An 18,269-nucleotide genomic window follows, 5' to 3' on the forward strand; every position below is an offset into this window, starting at 1 on the left:
TCAATGGTTTATGCAGCTGCTATGAGCAGCATTAGCTTATATTGAAGATGTCAAGAAAAGCAAAGTTCCTTCCAAACATTCTGTGGCTGGGCCAATCCTGGTTTCAGGGCAGGGCTGTAAGCCAGATGCTATGGCTGAGCACTGTCCCCTCTCAGACATGAACTGGATGCTACCTGCCCTTCTGAATGGGAGCCTCATCTCCCACAATCGCCCTGAAGTCCAAATCCTCACAACAGCTATAGTTTCAGAGACTCATTGTCTTCCCAGCTCCTTTCCTGTAGCTGACTGAGAAGCTGACTGTATTTTTCCCCATTTTGCTAGCTGATGGTCAGGTGCTTTGTGCCTCATACAACATTAGGAAATTAACACTCAATTCCTATCCCCAGCCTTACTCTCTGCCTAACACAGGGTGTGTGCAAGAATTACTTTTCTTTCTTAGTCCTAGAATAGGACTTAGTCCACAGTCATAATCCCTTTCTCAATGGATCTTCTTTTGCAATGCTAAGGATGATTTATACCCAAGAATAAAATGCAAGGAATTTAGCTCGACATGGACCAAGCCCAAGAAGGAGCACGTGAGGTTTAGAAAACATCAGTGAGGTATCTGAGCATTGGGATGTCAGCAAACATCTCTTTTCAGCTATATTTTATAATCTGGAAAGAAGTTAAAATCATGAAACAGGATTTAAGATAGCCTGTTTTACTTTGAAATGAAGTGGAGAGGACATGTTTACATTTTACCAGAGTGAGAAATACTTGAACTTTTAGAGCTGGATGTCTGGTCATGCCCCATGCACACATCAAGAGGCTAAAATAAGGCATATGATGCAGATGGCCTTGGAAGTAGATGACTTCATATTTGGATGCTATCCTATGTTATACATAGGGAGGAGTGAAACGCATTCATCAGCTTAGAGGAGGAAACTAGAAGTCTCGCCACATTTCAGGATCTGCCATATGATGAAAACATGTCTATATATGGTACAGAGATAAGAGAAAGACTATTAAAAACATCAGGATGAATACTAAAGTATTGTCACTGTTCTCGTTCAGACTAACTCCTAGTGAAGTCAGCAGGCATCTTCTCCTGAACAGCAGTTCAAATAAATTCTAGGTTTGTCCCGTAACTGTTAAATCCTCCCTTCATCTACCAAACAAACACCCTCTTGAAAGAAACGTGCAAAGCAAACTGTCTGCTTTTCATGAACTGCTGTTAGCATCTCTGGAAGTTTTATTTTCAATCCAAAAAACCCAACAGTCCTTGCTAGGATAATGCAAGTTTAAGAAATAAATGCCATGCAATTAAACTATATACATATTTTCTGTTCCCTCATATCAGTGACACCGTGCACAACTGTGAGAGCATTCTGACCTGATGAATTGAATTTGTTATTATTTGTAAATGCAACATTAGTAAAATGCAACGTGAAACAGATTTGCAGGAGATCAATTCCTTGAGTATTGTATCATTAGTCAATGACAAGACATGCTGTGATGCATCTTCTGTATTTCTGCAATGTTTCCAATACAGCATCAATCATTCAGAACAGAAGCACCTGTAGGCAGAGAAGCAGTAAACATTACATTTTCCCATATCAGAAATGCAAGGCTTGGACAAACACACTGTAAGGTGGTCTGCAGGAGATGAAAATGTTAGGAAAATTTGGTTTCTTGTAGGGGGGAACTAAGTTGTAATTTAGGGCATTCGAGCTAACTTGGCAGTCACAGTCCATGTTCTAAGACATCATTTCCGAAGCCACTCTTTCCAAGACTACTGGCATGACTTGAGTACCTCCATGTAACTGAGAACAGGTGGGGTTCTCCGAGCCACCCACACCCGGAGTACTTTGGCTTACTTGCAGGAACTGCTAACCCTTGGTGTTGCCAAGACGGCTCACTCCAATCCGGTCAAGAGGAACTCCAAACCGTCTCTTAGGCAGCTCAACCACTTTCCTGCATGGGGAAAAAAAAATCAAAGAAGGAGGGAAAGAACTCAGGAAATACATCATAGGAATAATCAAAATGTTCCTACATCTTTGATTCCTCCGTTCATCCCAGGAACATTGTTCAGACAGAACAACTGTGCAGGAGCAGCCAAAGATATGTTTAAAAATAAGATGCTTCACTTGTCTTACCAAAGAATAGGCAGGAGTGGCACCTGTTTTACAGATTGGCTGATGCTGACCCACTATCTCTGTTCTCATCTGGCAGCAAACAAATGACTTCACAGGTTAACTGTTATTCATAAAAGACAGGAGATACACTGCATGTATAAAGGGGAATTGTTTCATGCATAGTATCGTATCCTTCAGGTGACCCATTAGCCTGGATCTTTGAAATCTCCAGGGACAACTGGGGCTAAGATAAGCAAGGAGGTAGAAGGTATTGCACAGTAACAGAGGGGACAAGTCAGAGGAGCCCTAGCGGGATTTTCCTATGGGGTGTCCTGCAACACACTGTTCTCAAAATTGTACAGTAGCAACCCTTTGATGAGATTGAAAATGGGAGGGTTTGGAGTTTATTTTTTTCCTCCGTATGGTATATTTCCTGGTGATTTCATGAATGAGGGCATAAGGAAAGTGTGAAAGAAGTTCTATGCAGGAATATTTTTTTTTGTAATACAAATATTAAGTTTTCCCATCTCAATTCAGTATTTTTGAGCATTCTTTCCACCAGCAGAAGTTTCATTTTTTAAATTTTAATTGTGGAAATGGTGAGATTTTCTGTAGCTGAGAATAACCTCAACTTTTGCCCTTGGAAATACTTGCCAATGAAATGTAGGTCCAAAAGAAGCCCTGGAAGATGAACTCTTTTCTCTCTCTGTCCTCGTCAAGCAACAAAAATAAAAATAAATTTTGTTCTGTAAGTTGGCAAATGCAAAGTAAGTGGCAGAAGGTCATGCTATGGTGCGCTCGAGTCTAAGTCTGTGGGGTAGCACTGCAATGCTTGTTTGGCCTATAGCTCTGGCGGCTCTGTACACCCTGTCCAGGACTATCTCTCTAGCCCATGGTCTCATCTGAGCAGTCTCCTTTCCTCACACCTCTTGAGCGTGGGCTGAAGCCCAGGGGCATCATTCCAGAATCAGCAGCCTATTTCACACTGCCTCTTTTCTAGCTACTTTGCAGATGAGGTCAAGAAATGGGAGTTGACAGTGTACCATGTACGTAGGGGGAGCACCACATGAGTCACACTGGGGAGGCTACAGAACATCACAAATAAAGGGGAGCCGTTTGTATAGCTCTCACTGTCCCTCCCTCAAATATCTACATATCCAGTATTGTTGCACTAAGCCGTAGGGAAGGCAAGGGGAAAGCAAGCCAAGGGCTGATCCTCAGTCTGCTGCCTCAAGGGCAGCACTCTTTTCCCCCTTAGGTGTAGGTACAAGCTGTGGGGGGCAGGTGGGAGACTTGTGCTGCTGCAGTCATACCCAGTCTGACGTGATAAAAAGGGGAATTAATTTCTCAGATTAGACCGGAGGGACGGCAGTGGTGTTTCTCATCATTAGTTGTAACACAGTCATGCACTGTAGTTAAACAGAGAAGGAAATTGTAAGGTCATGCCTACAGGAAAGGTTGGGCAGGAAGGCAGGGCAGTGCAGGCAGGGCAGGGCAGTGCAGGGCAGTGCAGGCAGGGCAGGGCAGTGCAGGGCAGTGCAGGCAGGGCAGGGCAGGGCAGGGCAGGGCAGGGCAGGGCAGGGCAGTGCAGGCAGGGCAGGCAGGGCAGGGCAGTGCAGGCAGGGCAGGGCAGTGCAGGCAGGGCAGTGCAGGCAGGGCAGTGCAGGCAGGGCAGGGCAGTGCAGGCAGGGCAGTGCAGGCAGGGCGGGCAGGCAGGGCAGGGCAGGGCAGGGCAGGGCAGGGCAGGCAGGGCAGTGCAGGCAGGGCAGGCAGGGCAGGGCAGGGCAGGGCAGCTTCCCCTCTTGTGGCCATCCCGAGCCACAGCAGGACAGGCACCGCTCCCTCCCCAGCCTCCCTGCCGTTTCCATCTTCCAAACCAGACTGTGCCTATTTCAGCACTTCCAAAGTGATGTTTTCTATTTAAATCAGCCTTTTCTAAGATTCCCAGAGTCTCTTTCTCTCCGTCTGTCTGTGGATCTTTCTCTTTTCTGAAGAATCGCGTATCTTGCCTGCTTTTCCCCTGCTTTCAAAGCTTTATAAATTGATGTTGATGAGCAAGTTTAGGATCTGGGCTCTCCTGTAACTGATGGGTGCCACAAGAACCTGTTAAGTGGACTTACATTTGATCTGCTCTTTTCTGAAAGTTTCTGTTGTGTTGCCAGACACCACACGCACTGTATTTGTTCAGGGGGCTGAATCTATTTAAATTTAACAGCTTTCACACTTCAAAAGTCATTACCTGGTCTCTAAAGGTAACTACTTCAGCTGGTACAGAAATGGGCTATTATCTACTATGTGTAAGACAGTGAGGGGGTGCTCAGTCCTCTTACTCCTCCAAGTGCAGCAGCCTCTGCCTGTTTCCACCTAGAAGTACAGCTTTACTACAGTTTCATAGCACTCATCTGATCTGTGGTCCATGCTGATGGTAGTATCTGACTATCAATGATCAAGGCAGCTCAGATGGTTCTAATAAATGAGTCAATCCCAAACTTAAAAGCTAATCAGCTCCCGCAAAGTGATAATCTCAATTCAAAACTGCAAACTGTGCTGATGATGCTGGGAAAGGAGGAATTTTGTGCAGTGTGTCACTCATTTGCATGAGCTCATTATTCAGAGACAAGCTGTTAGAAAAACTTTGACAATTTTCACTACAATTTCCCTTTTTTTGTGGTTTTTCTTTTTTTTTTCCTTGTACTGCACATAGAATGAAACAAGATTTCTACCAAAAATTGTAAGACAGATGGGGAATACCATGTACTTTTGCAAAAAAAGCACAGCATCTTCAAAAATGACCTTGGATTTCTTCCCCTGGAAAGGGAAAACATGCTAAAAAGCAAACAAAGAATGGGCTGATTTTGATCTCTTGAAGAGATACACAGAACAGAATAGTTCTACTCAAGGTTTTAAGAATTATGTATTTTATCACTCTTGGCTGCAGCCAAAAAGTCCTACTAGCAGACTGCGTGGATAATTGGAAAAACAACAAGAAAATATTGCAAAACTCTGTTTGAAAAAAATACTTGTAATGTTGACTGGCTCTTGTGAATATTTTCCACTTCCAGATTAAGCTTTAAGCATGTTACTAAATACTTTGTGGCACTGGGAATACCATCCAAAAGAAGACAGTTACCAGAAGAAGAGAGCAGGACTGTTAATCTCTTTCAGATATAGCCAACAGCCCCTGGAGCTCTGCCCCGAACTCACTGGTTCTTCTCAGCCATATCAAGCATCATCGCATAGCCCTGCTCTAAACACGCTGATCTCCACATGTGTACTGTGAAGGTATTGCTCTACTGCTGTACTGATTAAACCCTGGGTTATCATAAATTGATAGAGGTCTTCAAGCTCATTCTACTAACTGTCTGTCCATCTTCATGAGATGTGTTCCTCATCATTCAGGACATGCATACCACCATACCTTCTTTTCACCCCAGCCTCAGGAACACCTAGCCCTGCCCCTCTGCTTTTGAACCTCTGGCATATTTTTGCTTTAAATAATCTCATGATCAAAAAGGCAGTTTTAAACTGAATGTTAGTTCACATCAGTGGAAAGAAGTGCACTGAAAAAATGTGTGTGCTTGAACGTTCTTTGTTAGCTGTATGGCATTGTAGGGATAAATGAACTAGTGTATGTATTATTCATCAGCTGAAGGATTACACACCATGCAACCATGATGGTTTCTGAAGAGATTCTGGAACCCTGATCAGAGGCACCTCACGACTGACCGGTAAACCTGCTGGTGACTAAAGCTAGCCCAGCTTTAGTCCAGCTGGATCCCCAGTATCCAGGACACCTACCAAGAGCCTTCTTCTAACTTTACCACCAGTAGGAGCATCTAAGAATTTACCTCTGCTTGCCTTTACCATCCATAGAAGTTGAAGAAATTCTGTCGATTGGGGAACCAAATCCTGGGAAACTTCTTTTCTTCTTGGTCTCGGTCACCTCATTCTCCAGAGACACCAGCTCATCAAGAAGGAACAGTTTGGCTGCCAGGTTGGTGGCTGACTTCTCTTCACTGGCACTGGGATGTGCTCCCATGTCCATAGCAGCAGAAGGTTCCAAAGGCTGTAAAAGAAAGCACAGATGTTTGCTTGCTACTCAAGTTCCAGAAAAACTATTTCAACCAGTGTCACAGCAGTAGTCCTATAAATATATAATCACTAGGATACTGAACATGGGACGTTTTAAAACAAAGTTCCTCTGTGAATTATGGCCATTTTCCACCCACAGAAGTTTGCCATAAAAGGTTCAGGTTTGTTGTTTTTGGTTTTTTTTTTAATAGAATTGATTAAATAATAATAATTCATTATTATTGCAAGAATTGTCAAAATTCATTACTCCACAAAGCCTGTTTTTGTAGGCCAGCCCACTATCCCTATCTCAGCAGTGTAATTAGTATCACTTATAGCATGAGCTGAGTAATTGAATACTTTTCAAAAATGCAGTCACCATTATGAGAATCCAATATCCATCCTGATATTTTTCAGGAAACTGATTTTCATTTTTTAAATTAATGCTAATAAAGAATAATGAAAACTTACATAGCATTTTCCATGCAAAGCTGACAAATTAATGAATTGTTATGCAAAAAATATCCCAAGATAAACTTGCTCAGTACTGACATTCAAAGAATTCATGCAGTAACACTATGTGGGGAGGAGGAAAGGAAAGAACCATATGTCAAATTGACACAGCATTTTGAAATTTAGTTATGACATTAGGCTTAACACCTTTTCAAAACCAAACTCTACTTTGCTAGCCAGAATAGCTGAGAATATTGGGGTTTATAAAGAGGAAAGTGAAATAGTTTCTTTGCAAATAACAGAAAAATATAGGGCAGCAGCTAGTCTACGAAAGCAGGTGTTAAGCTCAAGTCATTCTCTCTTTGGATGAAATGTTTGCCTTCTTGTTCCACTCAATCTTCAAAAATTTAGATAAAATTTTTTAACCAAAACTTGTATTATATGCCTTAGAGCAGGTTTTCCTCTATCTTTAGATGCACACCACTATCTTTCTCATACATATACAGCAGGTTTAGTACAAATGTAAAGGAAGCCATCACATGGATGACATAATACGCTTGTCCCTACACACCATAGTTGTGGTGGTGACATTTCCCACCACTGATGGGTGGCATAACCAGTGTTGGTGTGTATAAAACTGTGATCTTTATTTAAGGAGGAACACACAACCACAATGATCACACAAATGATGTAGCACTATTAATACTTTTGTAAAGGATCTCATACTGTTCTCTGACTACTTTTTATGAGCCTGAAGTACACTGAGCAATCCCTTCTGTTCCCTTTCAGGGTTATAAAACTTTCATAGAAGTTTGCAACAAAATTATGTCTTTAAAAAAGACTGAACTCTTCCCTTTAGTTAGTGGGGATAACACTTGAAACTAGAAGGTCAAAAATAGTCTCTGCTCTTGAGTAATTTGTGTGGTCCCACTTACTTTGTCTTAAAAAAGAATATAATAGAATTATAAGAAGAGACAGCTAAAATGATCATCAGAAGTAGACAACGGTTTTCCTATGGTGAACCACTGAATAAAGTACAACTCACAGATAAGCAGACATAAGTGTGGGGTACAGCAGAGGGTTTGTAAACTTGTGAACAGCAACGAGCTGAATAAAGGCTCGTAATTTTTTCCTCAAGAAAAAGAGCTCCTCAATCCACCCAGTGAAACCACCAGATGGTGGATTTAAAATAAATATAAGGAGCTATGTTTTAAACACAGCACACAGATAAAGAACAATGCATTGCCAAAGGACATCACGGATACCAAGATTTTGAACTGTTTCAAAAACAAATTCAGGCCCATCAGCAGCTAAAACATGCCCTGATCCAGTGCAAGTCTCTGGATCAGGAAGTCTCTGAAGATGTTCTGTTTATAAGATTTTTTCACAGAAGTCTATCATTGTTAGAGACAGGGTATCAGGTCTCTGGCATCAGAACAACAGCTGCTGCAGCACTGCTGCGAGGAGTGGTTCCCCCAAGCCCTATTTTCTATAAGTATCATTTTATATAATCAGGGCATGCTCATTTAAAGACAGAGAGAATGGTAGGAAGATCCATCAGTATTCTTTAGTGTGCATCTAACTTCTAAGGTGACCTTAAAATCTATGTAGAGACCCTACAGCCAAACAGTGCTACTTTGATTAAACTTTCAGATCCTTGTGTTTTTTATGGCATGAAACCGTTACATAAATACCTTTCCTGCAAAACCTGTTTTATGTCAAGATGACACAGAAAAAAGAGAATGCGGTAGAAGTATTTTCAGGTGCAACCCCTGCATATTGTCCTAGATGAAACATGAGACAATTCTCCCACCTCATCCTCTGCTTTCCCTCACAAGCTTAGGCAAGTTACTTTGCTCCTTCTCTCTCCTGGTCTATTCTGTCTCCTTTAATTTGTAACTTTTGTGCAAGTGGTCTTCTCTCAGTGGTCTCCTTATGGCTTCTGAAAGCTTCAGACTTCTCATATTATTTGTCTTTAAAAAGAATGAAACCTTCCCTTCGGTGCTTTCTCCCACGCCACCACCTCCTTCCTCTCTGCAGGAAGTTCTCTATCCAAAGTCATAGCTCAATGTTTTGACATACAGAAAATCCCATGGTGTTTAGGGAGAGGCTGCATGAATCTGGATGAGACTTCATTCTGTCTGTCCTCCCAGAGCCATGCAATTTGCATCACTTTTCACTAGGCTCCTCCTTTGCCCTTGCAGAGTCGGTACTGATCCTTTACCTTCCAACACTATTTGGATACTATGGTGTCTTCCACACTCCGTGGCCAAGAACAACCTGAGGAAGAGCAAAGTTATGTGACATCCACCAGAAACATCCACCTACCTCCAGAGCTGCCTCCACAAGGAGCACTGAGCTAGAGTGCCACTGCAGCAGGGTAATCACAAGGGCCAGATGCACCACAACAAGCTGGAACTGCAGCATCTGCAAAGGAGAACAACCTGTTAATGACTTCACAGTAACTTTCCCAGGGGAACCTTGCTCCAAAGGCCTTAAAGAAGTGAAAGCAAAGTGAGATTTTTTTCCCGTGGCTGTTAATATATTTTATCTTACAGAGTCACTGCATAAAACCCAGTGACCAAATAGGGCCAGCTGAATGCCCGTCACCTTCGGGTGCAGAATCAACTCTTTCCTCTTTCCTCCTTTACAGCCCTGCAAATCTTTTAATTCCTTACTGCACAATGGCCCAACCCTTGAAGTGGCAGCAGTAATGAATGCAAACGAGTTAAAAACAGATGAACTAGACAGTCACTTGTAAGCAAGGATACTTTGGCTCATAGCCACCCAGGTTGACCCTGACCTCCTCACATGCTGGGTAGATGCTTAAAGCTGTTACGGAAATCACATACCTGTCCAACAACATTTTGAAAGCAAGGCTGCATTTCACCAGTCCTCAGCACGAGTTAATGGTAGCCACAATTTCCAGGATCTTCTTGGGATCCTAGAATAAAGTTATCCAGCTCCTACACCTGGGAAGAGTTTACATGGGAATACATTGCCCAGACTAGTGGTGTTCTGACCAGGTGCCATGAAACCGCAGATGCCTACGGAGCCTTTAAATAATGCAGGGAGACTCAACTTCTGGGAGGCTCAGGATCAAGAAGCTGTTTGCTGCAGGGGTTATCTTTGGCCATGGGTTTAGGCTACACTGTTTAAGCCCTTGTTTGGATCTAGCTCTTAAAACATGATGTACCTCCAACTCAACCAGGTGGGAATATTTCATCTGATGTTAATAAGAACAGGGCTGGAGCCTCTAATGCCAAAGGTATCTGCTAATTTGCTAATTACGCTGTCTCCAGGTCCTGTCCCAGAGTATAATTCAAATCTGATTCTGCCATTCTTCGCTGACTCTCTGCTTGGCAAAAGCAGAAATAGAAAGGATGTATAAATATATTTCTATGATGTACAATAGTTGTGTCATCCTCTGCATAGAAAATCTCCCGTTAGATCAGGCAGAAAACACATGGTAAAAAACATTTGGCTTTGTACTTTTTCCCCATGTGGCAAAGGAGAAAAGCCACAACTGCTTGCAGTCCAGTATTAAAAAGCAAAGCTATAACATTTGTAGTGTTGTTTCTTGAAACTGTTTCTTGCTTGGCTTTGTAAATACGTTACATGTAATTCTATTATTTGGTCACCCCATTCTATTTTTTTTTTTTTATATGTCAGTGAGGGATCAGGCATGAGGAAGGAAGCTGCTCATTATTCTGTAGGGGTGAAACAGACTTAGTTCACTGGAATCAAAGGACAAAGTCAAAGCAGTAAGCCAGGTGGTACCACTGTCTCTCAGTCTGATGGCAACAGCCATTAAAGTCAGACAAGGGGCTGTCTGGGTGTTTTTAAAGCTGTAGCTCTCTACAATGTATATTTTTGTATGTGGGTGTGCATTGAAATTTGAAGTAGTAGTCTCTACCTTCACAGGTAACCACATCCTGATTAATTGGATACAGAGACATAAAAATAAATGGCAAGGTTAAAAACACATGTTTATTATGGTTTAAGGTCTGTGCTGGTATTCATTCAACCCAAAGACCAAAGAGCTAAAAATAGCAACTGGTACACTACTCAAAATAAACATTAAGGCACCTGCAACACAAAAGACATTTGATTAACTGGTCAGAACTTGACACCAGTGAAATTCAAAGCAGAGGAAATTGCAAGGACTTAAAGCTTGGCTCTAGTTCCCATGGAAATGAGCAGCTAAGAAGCAATGTCACAGGTTCAAAAGGGAGCAAAACTTAAGTCCAGGAAGGTCCTGTTGTGCTGATTTTCATGCAGTGATGGGACCAAGGCAGGAGAAAGAAGCAGGGTCGTTCTAGTGGAGCAGTTTAGCTCTAGAAAAGCATTTGCAAAACTAAGGGTGCAGTGAGGAGTATGTCAACATAATTAAAATCACACTGTCTTGTAGCAGTCTGTGATTTAGCTTTCCACCTCCAGCCATGTCATAGGATCTTTGTTGTTTAAAACTTTTGTTGCTTTTTCTTCTTGAGCTCATGTGTTGCAATTGGGTAAGCAGAGCCCTCCTGCCAAAAGGGGCTTTCCCAGCCATGAACTGGTTATTGCTTCACCCCATCCACACCTTACCTTGACCCACTCCAAGAGAGACCTAAAGTGAGGATTGACAGTATTTGTTACTGAAAAAGAATAGGCAAAGCTCTGACAACCACATGGGCCTTTGCAAGACACACCCTTAGCACTTTTATTGAATTTTCATCCTTCTTCTGGAAAACTCTTCACCACCAATTTCACAGAGATAGGTCAAGGGATAGGGGTATAATTCCATGTCTTTAGTATCTCAGGGTCTGGTCTGGCGTTATCCAACATGAAATATGGTTTACCCTTCACTAAATGTAATTGCAAGTCTGAAATTCAGACATATTTATGTGTTTTAGTGATATCTTAGCTTGAAATGTGTCAAAACTAAAATTCCTCATATAATCAGGTATCTTTGTTGCAGGTCCAATTAAAATAAAATTAAAGATAAAGGGAGGAACATTATTCTACCTTATCAAAGCAGGATAAACATTCAAAACTTTTTCCTAGGAATCTGCGCAGAGCCATTTTCCAAGAAAAGATCACAAGAAAGCAAAATTCTTTACCAAAGAGAAACTGTTAAGTCTCCAACATCAAACCAAAGGACTTAAAAGATGTTTTTCTTTTAAAGAAAAAAACAAAAAACAAAATGACATCCTGAAGATAAGTGGGCCGAACAAACCCCAGACAGCATGCAATTCATCACTAAGCTCCAAACCCATTCCTTGTCAAAAATGGTAACAGCTGTCATTGTTCTTACCCATTTGAACTATCATATTTCACATTACTGTGGAGATTACTCCACAAGTATAAATCACAAGAGCTTTATTTTTCTTTCTGGTCTGTTAGCAAGAGAACCGAGGCAAGACATCATGCCTTGCACTGTAATCTTTCACTGTGGCTGCCACTATATATTGATGACTATGCTCTGCTTGTTGCAACACCAACAAGGGACATGTCCGAGCTCACCTGCAAATGAGAACCTTGCTCTTGCAATGAGCATGTTGTGACACAGCCCAGAAGTTCCTGAAGTTTTGTGCTGTATGCTTCCAAGCTGACCTAATGTAGAGCCAAGACATGACTGTCCCATAGGCACTGGAAAGCTCCTTTAGGACTCCAGTCCTTCTGCTATATGAACACTGGGATGGTACTGGTGAGCGTCCATCACCTGTCAGCCATGAGGATCTCTCCTATCATGCAGATTCCACCCAGCTCGGGAAATCCCAAATGCACCTGCAAGCCAGTTACTGAGGTATTTTGTTGCTGCTCCAGTGTCACAAAATAGAATATTAACTGCTGCTACCTATCTTAATCAAATGTATCATTGAGTCCTAACATTGGCCTCACTAGCCTTGGATTCTACACCTGATGGGAATCTATTTTGGCCAAAAAAATGATGATGGATGAGTATCTTACCAAAAGAACAACTTATAAATGGCTTGTGTGAATCTCTGAGAATAAGTCTACTCCTGCTGAAACAAATTTGCCTTACAAACAAAAGTTGTAGGATGGATCCTCTGAGCATATTCATTACCACAAAGCCAAAAATAGGTAGGCCCATAGCAGCAGTCCCAGTGATTTCAAAAACTCCTAAGAGACCATGTATATCTCAAGTGTAATTTTCTAGTCAAGTAAATATCAAAGAGAGAAAAATAAAACCAAATCCCACCCTCAGAAAAAAAAAAAAGAAAGCAAAAGCAGAGTCCAAAACCAGGTTAAAGTGGTGCTTTTGTTCTCATCCCACTGATGAGATACAGAGCACTTCCTACATACTGCCTTCTAAAAAGATGAAAGCAAGACATTGAAGCATGGGACTTTGTGGCAAAATGAAATGGAAGCAGTCAGTGTCGGGCATTTTATGTTACTAGAAATGTGTTTCCTGGAATAAATGGAGATTTTTAAACAATACCATGTATTTTATCAGATACATGGTACAGAAACCGTCAACTTCTACAATGTAAATTTCCCTCTATTTTCAGTTTCCCAACTATGTAGATAAATACATGCAGGTAGGTTTCATCTGATGTAACCAGAGAGAACTTAAAATTCATGAACTTATGCAAGAGGTGTATGACTAGTGATTTTGAGATAATGACTAGGTATTTCTGCGTCCCAAATGAAACATTTTGTCAGAGAGTATTTCAAGGCCAAGTATGTTCAACTTTCTGTAAATGAAGTTCCTTAAAGGTTTCTCAAGAAGACATTTCAGAATAGTCATTGGTGTCCTGGTTTCAGCTAGGATAGTGCTAATTACTTCTTCTTAGTAGTTAGAATAGCGCTGTGTTTTGGATTCAGAGTGGGATTTGGTCTGAGAAGAATGTTGATAATATACTGATGTTTTTAGTTGTTGCTAAGAAATCAAGGACTTTTCAACTTCTCATGTCCTGCCCATCCACAAGAAGCTGGAAGGGAGCACAGCCAGAGCAATAGACCCAAATTGGCCAGTGGAATATGCCATATCATACGATGTTATGCTCAGTATATAGATGATGGTTGTCAAGGAAGCTGTATCTCCTGGGACTGCACTTTTGGGATTCTCTCTTCTCCAGGGTCACTAGCTAGGAATGGGCTGGGTGTTGGTCAGCAGGTGGTGAGCAATTACATCACTCATTTGTATATTCTATTATTCTCATCATCATTATAATTATTATTTTAATTTTACTTTATTTCAGTGATTAAATTGGTTTTATCTTAACCTATGAGTCTCCTTACCTTTGCCCCTCCAATTCTCACCCTGAGGCAGGGGGAGGGTGAGTTAGTGGCTGTGTGGTGTTTGGCTGCTGGCCAGGTTTAAACCATGACAATTGCTATTCAACATCTTCATTTCAATAATTACATTCACTAATTATATCACACATGTTATTACATAACAATATGATTTCCAGTGCTTGGTCTTGATATGTTTTAATGTCAGCATGAAAGTCATTTTTGCCTGTATTTTACTAAAGTACCTATTGTAAAAGCTGAATCAACTATTGATAGCTGTGCTTTTAGTAGACACAGATGCGGTCAGAGGATGCTCAAGTATACAACTGTTCCTACCACCTGTACTCAGATAAAACAGATTCAGCAATGGCTTAGTCCCTGAAGGGCTTGACTAGACTCTGCATGGACCCTGCCCATGGAAGGCACAACGTTTGTGGGAGCAGCACATGAATTGCATGGCTTATATGGCAAAAGGCTGAAAATGTGGTCCTCTAGTTCCCATGTGGAATTTGGAAAGTGTACAAATGAGCACAGTCTTTCTGGGGTACATTTGCTTAACAGACACAAGCAGGATTCAGGAAACAAATAACTGACAAAGGTGAACAAACACTTGTGGAAGACCTGTCAGTCATGGTCCTCATCTCTTCATTTGAATAAAGAGCATGAAATCAAATGGCCATGCAGAAGAAATGAGGACACTTTTCCTTAGAATGGGCAGGAAGGAGACAAAGTGTACATTTTGCAAAACTGACTACACTGTGCAATCAAATTTTACCGACAGATTTTAGAAATTAAAACCTGAAAATTCACATCAATACCATGAAAGTAGGAGACCATGAAGCAGGAGATGCAAACAGAAGTGATAAAACCCACCTAGAAGCCTAGGGACTATTAAGTAAGAAGGGTGCTATGAAGTATAACAAAATACCTCTTAATGGGAAGAACCTATTTGCACCTCTCCTAAGTAAAATAACTGAGCAAGCTGCAGTATTCCCAGAATGCACAATGGAAAATAAAACATTATTAGATTAGTCTGCATTGCTGACAAACTCTTAACTCTACACTGTTTAGGTATGTGTTGACTGACCATGTCAACTTTTCTTAATGTTTCATTTAGCTTTCTTCCTTCATCTTTACCATATCTAAAAACTATTCATTGTTAGAGTGCCATCTTCAGCATTTAAAATAAAAATAAGAAATCCTTCTATCAATAAAATCAAGAAATATATTGTGTTTTTCTATGTTAGAAAAATCATCTCCTTTCCTAAACAGCACTGGAGTGATAAGTGGAAGTTCTTCATACCTGGTATAAAGAGTGTATTAGCAGAATATGTTATCAATATGAAAATACAGACCATTTAAAGTCTAGTAAAAATATCCTTCAAGATATGCCTTCAAGATAAACTCTTAAGAGACAAGAATGGCATTGGAATTTCTTAACAAGATTCAAACACTGATGCTGATTTACCACATAAACACTTAGATGCCCTGATCAAGGATATTACTTGAAGAATAAAAGTCTCAGTGAAGATGGATTGCTAATGGAAATCAGAGAGTAATCTGCTTCCCTGTGTTGATTAAGAAGGAAAGCTGCAGTCACTTGCAGTCTTTGTCAGGGTCAATCAAGAGAGCTCTTACAACTGTTGTATGGTTCAAATTTTTTGATTTGCTGTTTAAGAAGCCCAGAGAGGTACAATTGTCTTTCGTTCAGAGAGTGAAAACGAAACCCTAATCTGTTGAAATCAGTGTGGCAGGTATTCATAAATACTGAAGAACACCTGGTCCAGACAGATATATTTTTCAGTTTTCCCATAATTTACACCATGGATTTGTTTGGTTTGGTTTTGTTGGGGGTTTTTTGCTGTTATTCCTCATGATATTCTAAGTATTTTACAAGAAAAGTAGTTTGAGCTGCATTTTGAATATAGGTGAGCAGAGACAGATAAATGTAATAATTTGCCCCAGGCTTCCTGAGTGAATCAGTGGGCAGGGGCACAAAATGTCCAGGCAGCTCCTCAGCTTTCAGGTCTGCACTCCCCACGAGGACCAGGTGAAAAGCCAAGTACGGAAAGCTAAAAGGCACCGTGTGCTTGCACTTTCAAAATTAGTGTATTCTGAACTTTACTGTAGCCTCTGGACATCTAAACTGAAGGTTATTCACATGTATTTACTTGTACAACTCTGGTCTGGGAGGCAAAAAGAAACGGTGAAATAGTTTTGAACTCAGAATGGAGAAATTACAGTGACTATCACTGAATCAGTCTGGCTTTGTTTACAGTGGTACAAAGCTGAAGTAGTCAGATCACTGGATAATGATAATTACTCTGTTAATATAGGAATGTTTTTGCAGGGTTATCCTGTTATTGCAGGAATGTGGCAGAATCTAGATTAACATTTATCTAATATGGGATATAATAAAACCCCTTTGCAGATCCATAAATTAAACATTTTCCCTAACTCATTTATCTTGTGTTTTACAGTATCTTATATGCAGCAAACTTGTCTACCACATATGGTATTTAGTAATGCAAAGGAACAATTCTGTCATAGCTCTTCAGCTTATTTTATAAAATAATAAGCATTTCACAATAACATATACAGAGGAAAATCCATAACAATATAAACAGGACAGCAGTTTACTGCAAAGCACTGCAAAAGCATGAAAGCAACTAGTCACTGTTGTAAAACGCACTGGTACATCTTGTTTGAATATTGGCTGATTAACTGAAGGAAATGTTTCCACTGATTATTATTAGTTCAGTTTTATTACCAAAAATACTAAGTGGTAGGCATTTTATTATCGTAATCCCAAACTGGAAAAAGAAGCTGTGCTTTTCCCATCAGACATGGGCATGTGTATACCTTGTGCATGCCTGTTAATACAAAAAACTTGAAAAAAATAAAAGGAAGAAAGCACAGAAAGGAAGAAAGCTTTTGTAAACAGAGCAGAGAACATAAAACATCCCCAACCCATCTGTGCCCTCACTCTTCTTACCTTGCATTGGATACAAGCAATTCCAACCTTAATGGTCCTGCTATGATCTTCCCCCTAACTTATCCCTAATGTTCAGCTTTCTTTCAGAGTTTTTATAGTCTCTGCTGTAGGCTACAAACTCCAATCCCTGCCTTTGCTTTCTCTTACATCATTTCTAAAGATTTTCCACTGATCCTTGCCCTAAACCTTTCTCTGTCCTGCACTCTCACACACATTCTTGCCTCATATTTGTTATATTTATTGCTCTGATCAAGATGATGAGGTTATAATTAAAGGTCTAGGTTTTTGTTGGGATTTTTTCTTTTTTTCTTTCAAGATTCAGACAGCCATGGGAGTGGAAAGATTTTCAGCAGCATCACCATTCCTCTAGCCTCTCACTTTTGCAAACTGCAGTACAAGAAACCTGATGTCCTGAATTTTTTTTTTTTTTTTAACTTCATTTCTCAGAGACAACAGCAATAACTTTAGGACTTCATTAACTTCAGGGATAAAGTACTTATTGCATTTTTAGTAGACCAACACTATTGTAAGATAAGCATCAGAAAGGAGTTTGTTTTGTAAAGCAAGTCACAAGAACTTAAGTATTTCAGACACTTCAGTTACTGAAATGATTGTAAAGTGTGAGCTATGAAGTTGCCTATCTTCCCCAGGCAGTACCAGAGGACCTATTTCTTTCCTTGTTTGCCTCACTAGAATAAGTCTATCTTCTCTTTTGCCCCCTCTTCTTTAAATTCAGGTTTTAATTGATTCACATAGCAGTGCAACACCTGGTTTTGGGTCTAAAATTTCAATCTGTGCAGACTGCTTAGCAGTTCATAGTGACTTTATTCTCTAAACAGGTAGGCACAAGTACTTTCAAAATAGTTTTTACTCTAACTTGCCAAAAGCTCTTCCTACAAGCAATGGACAGTAAAAGGAAATTTCAAATGCAGCTTTGTAATAGGTGGGAAAAATTTGCCAGCCAGGGAGCAAAAGCTTTGATTTTAGCATCTGTCTTGATCAGAGTGATTAGAGAAAGACAATCGTATTATAACACAGCTCAGTTCCCAGATAAAGATGGCTGCAGAATTTTGCAGAGCTGACACAAAGTTCTAAGGATAGTTCACTACAAAACATGTTTTTGACACACTCTGTGACTGAGGTATCGGGGAAAAAAAAAAGGTCAGTGGAGAACAAGAGGCTGGTTTTGATGATGAACAAGGAGAGACAACACACCTATTTCTGTAGCATCTCTCAGTCCAGGCAGATTGTAAGCCTGGCCTCGCGTAGTGCTGCAGAAATACACATTAGCCACAAAGAGTACCACACTGATGCCAGGCCGGAGCAGGCAGGTTGGGACTGTTTTCCACTGCAGGGCACAACAAAACAGTGATGGCAGCTGCAGAGGTTCAAAT

At 40.6% G+C, this 18,269-nt stretch overlaps 1 protein-coding gene across 1 annotated transcript; it reads right to left on the reverse strand.

Moving 5' to 3' along the window:
• Positions 1–690: 690 nt before the first annotated feature.
• OSTN (osteocrin) lies at positions 691–16,928 on the reverse strand. Its single transcript, XM_074912199.1, has 5 exons — positions 16,876–16,928; positions 8,967–9,065; positions 5,963–6,180; positions 1,874–1,953; positions 691–1,556 (listed from the first exon to the last, which is right to left on the reverse strand). Exons 2-5 carry the CDS (start codon positions 9,063–9,065, stop codon positions 1,534–1,536), a joined length of 420 nt encoding a protein of 139 aa, XP_074768300.1. The 5' UTR covers positions 16,876–16,928; the 3' UTR covers positions 691–1,533.
• Between the last annotated feature and the right edge of the window lie 1,341 nt (positions 16,929–18,269).

Source organism: Athene noctua, chromosome 8 (genome assembly GCF_965140245.1).
Source record: "Athene noctua chromosome 8, bAthNoc1.hap1.1, whole genome shotgun sequence".
NCBI classification, from domain to species: domain Eukaryota; kingdom Metazoa; phylum Chordata; class Aves; order Strigiformes; family Strigidae; genus Athene; species Athene noctua.

Excerpts from the sequence above, each read along its gene's own strand:
- OSTN (XM_074912199.1), bottom strand. The coding sequence starts at position 9,065 with ATGCTGCAGTTCCAGCTTGTTGTGGTGCATCTGGCCCTTGTGATTACC. Across the intron at positions 6,181-8,966 it reads TTGTGGAGGCAGCTCTGGAG|CCTTTGGAACCTTCTGCTGC; the intron begins GTAGGTGGATGT and ends TTTCTTTTACAG. Across the intron at positions 1,557-1,873 it reads CCGTCTTGGCAACACCAAGG|GTGCTTCTGTTCTGAATGAT; the intron begins GTTAGCAGTTCC and ends CTCTGCCTACAG.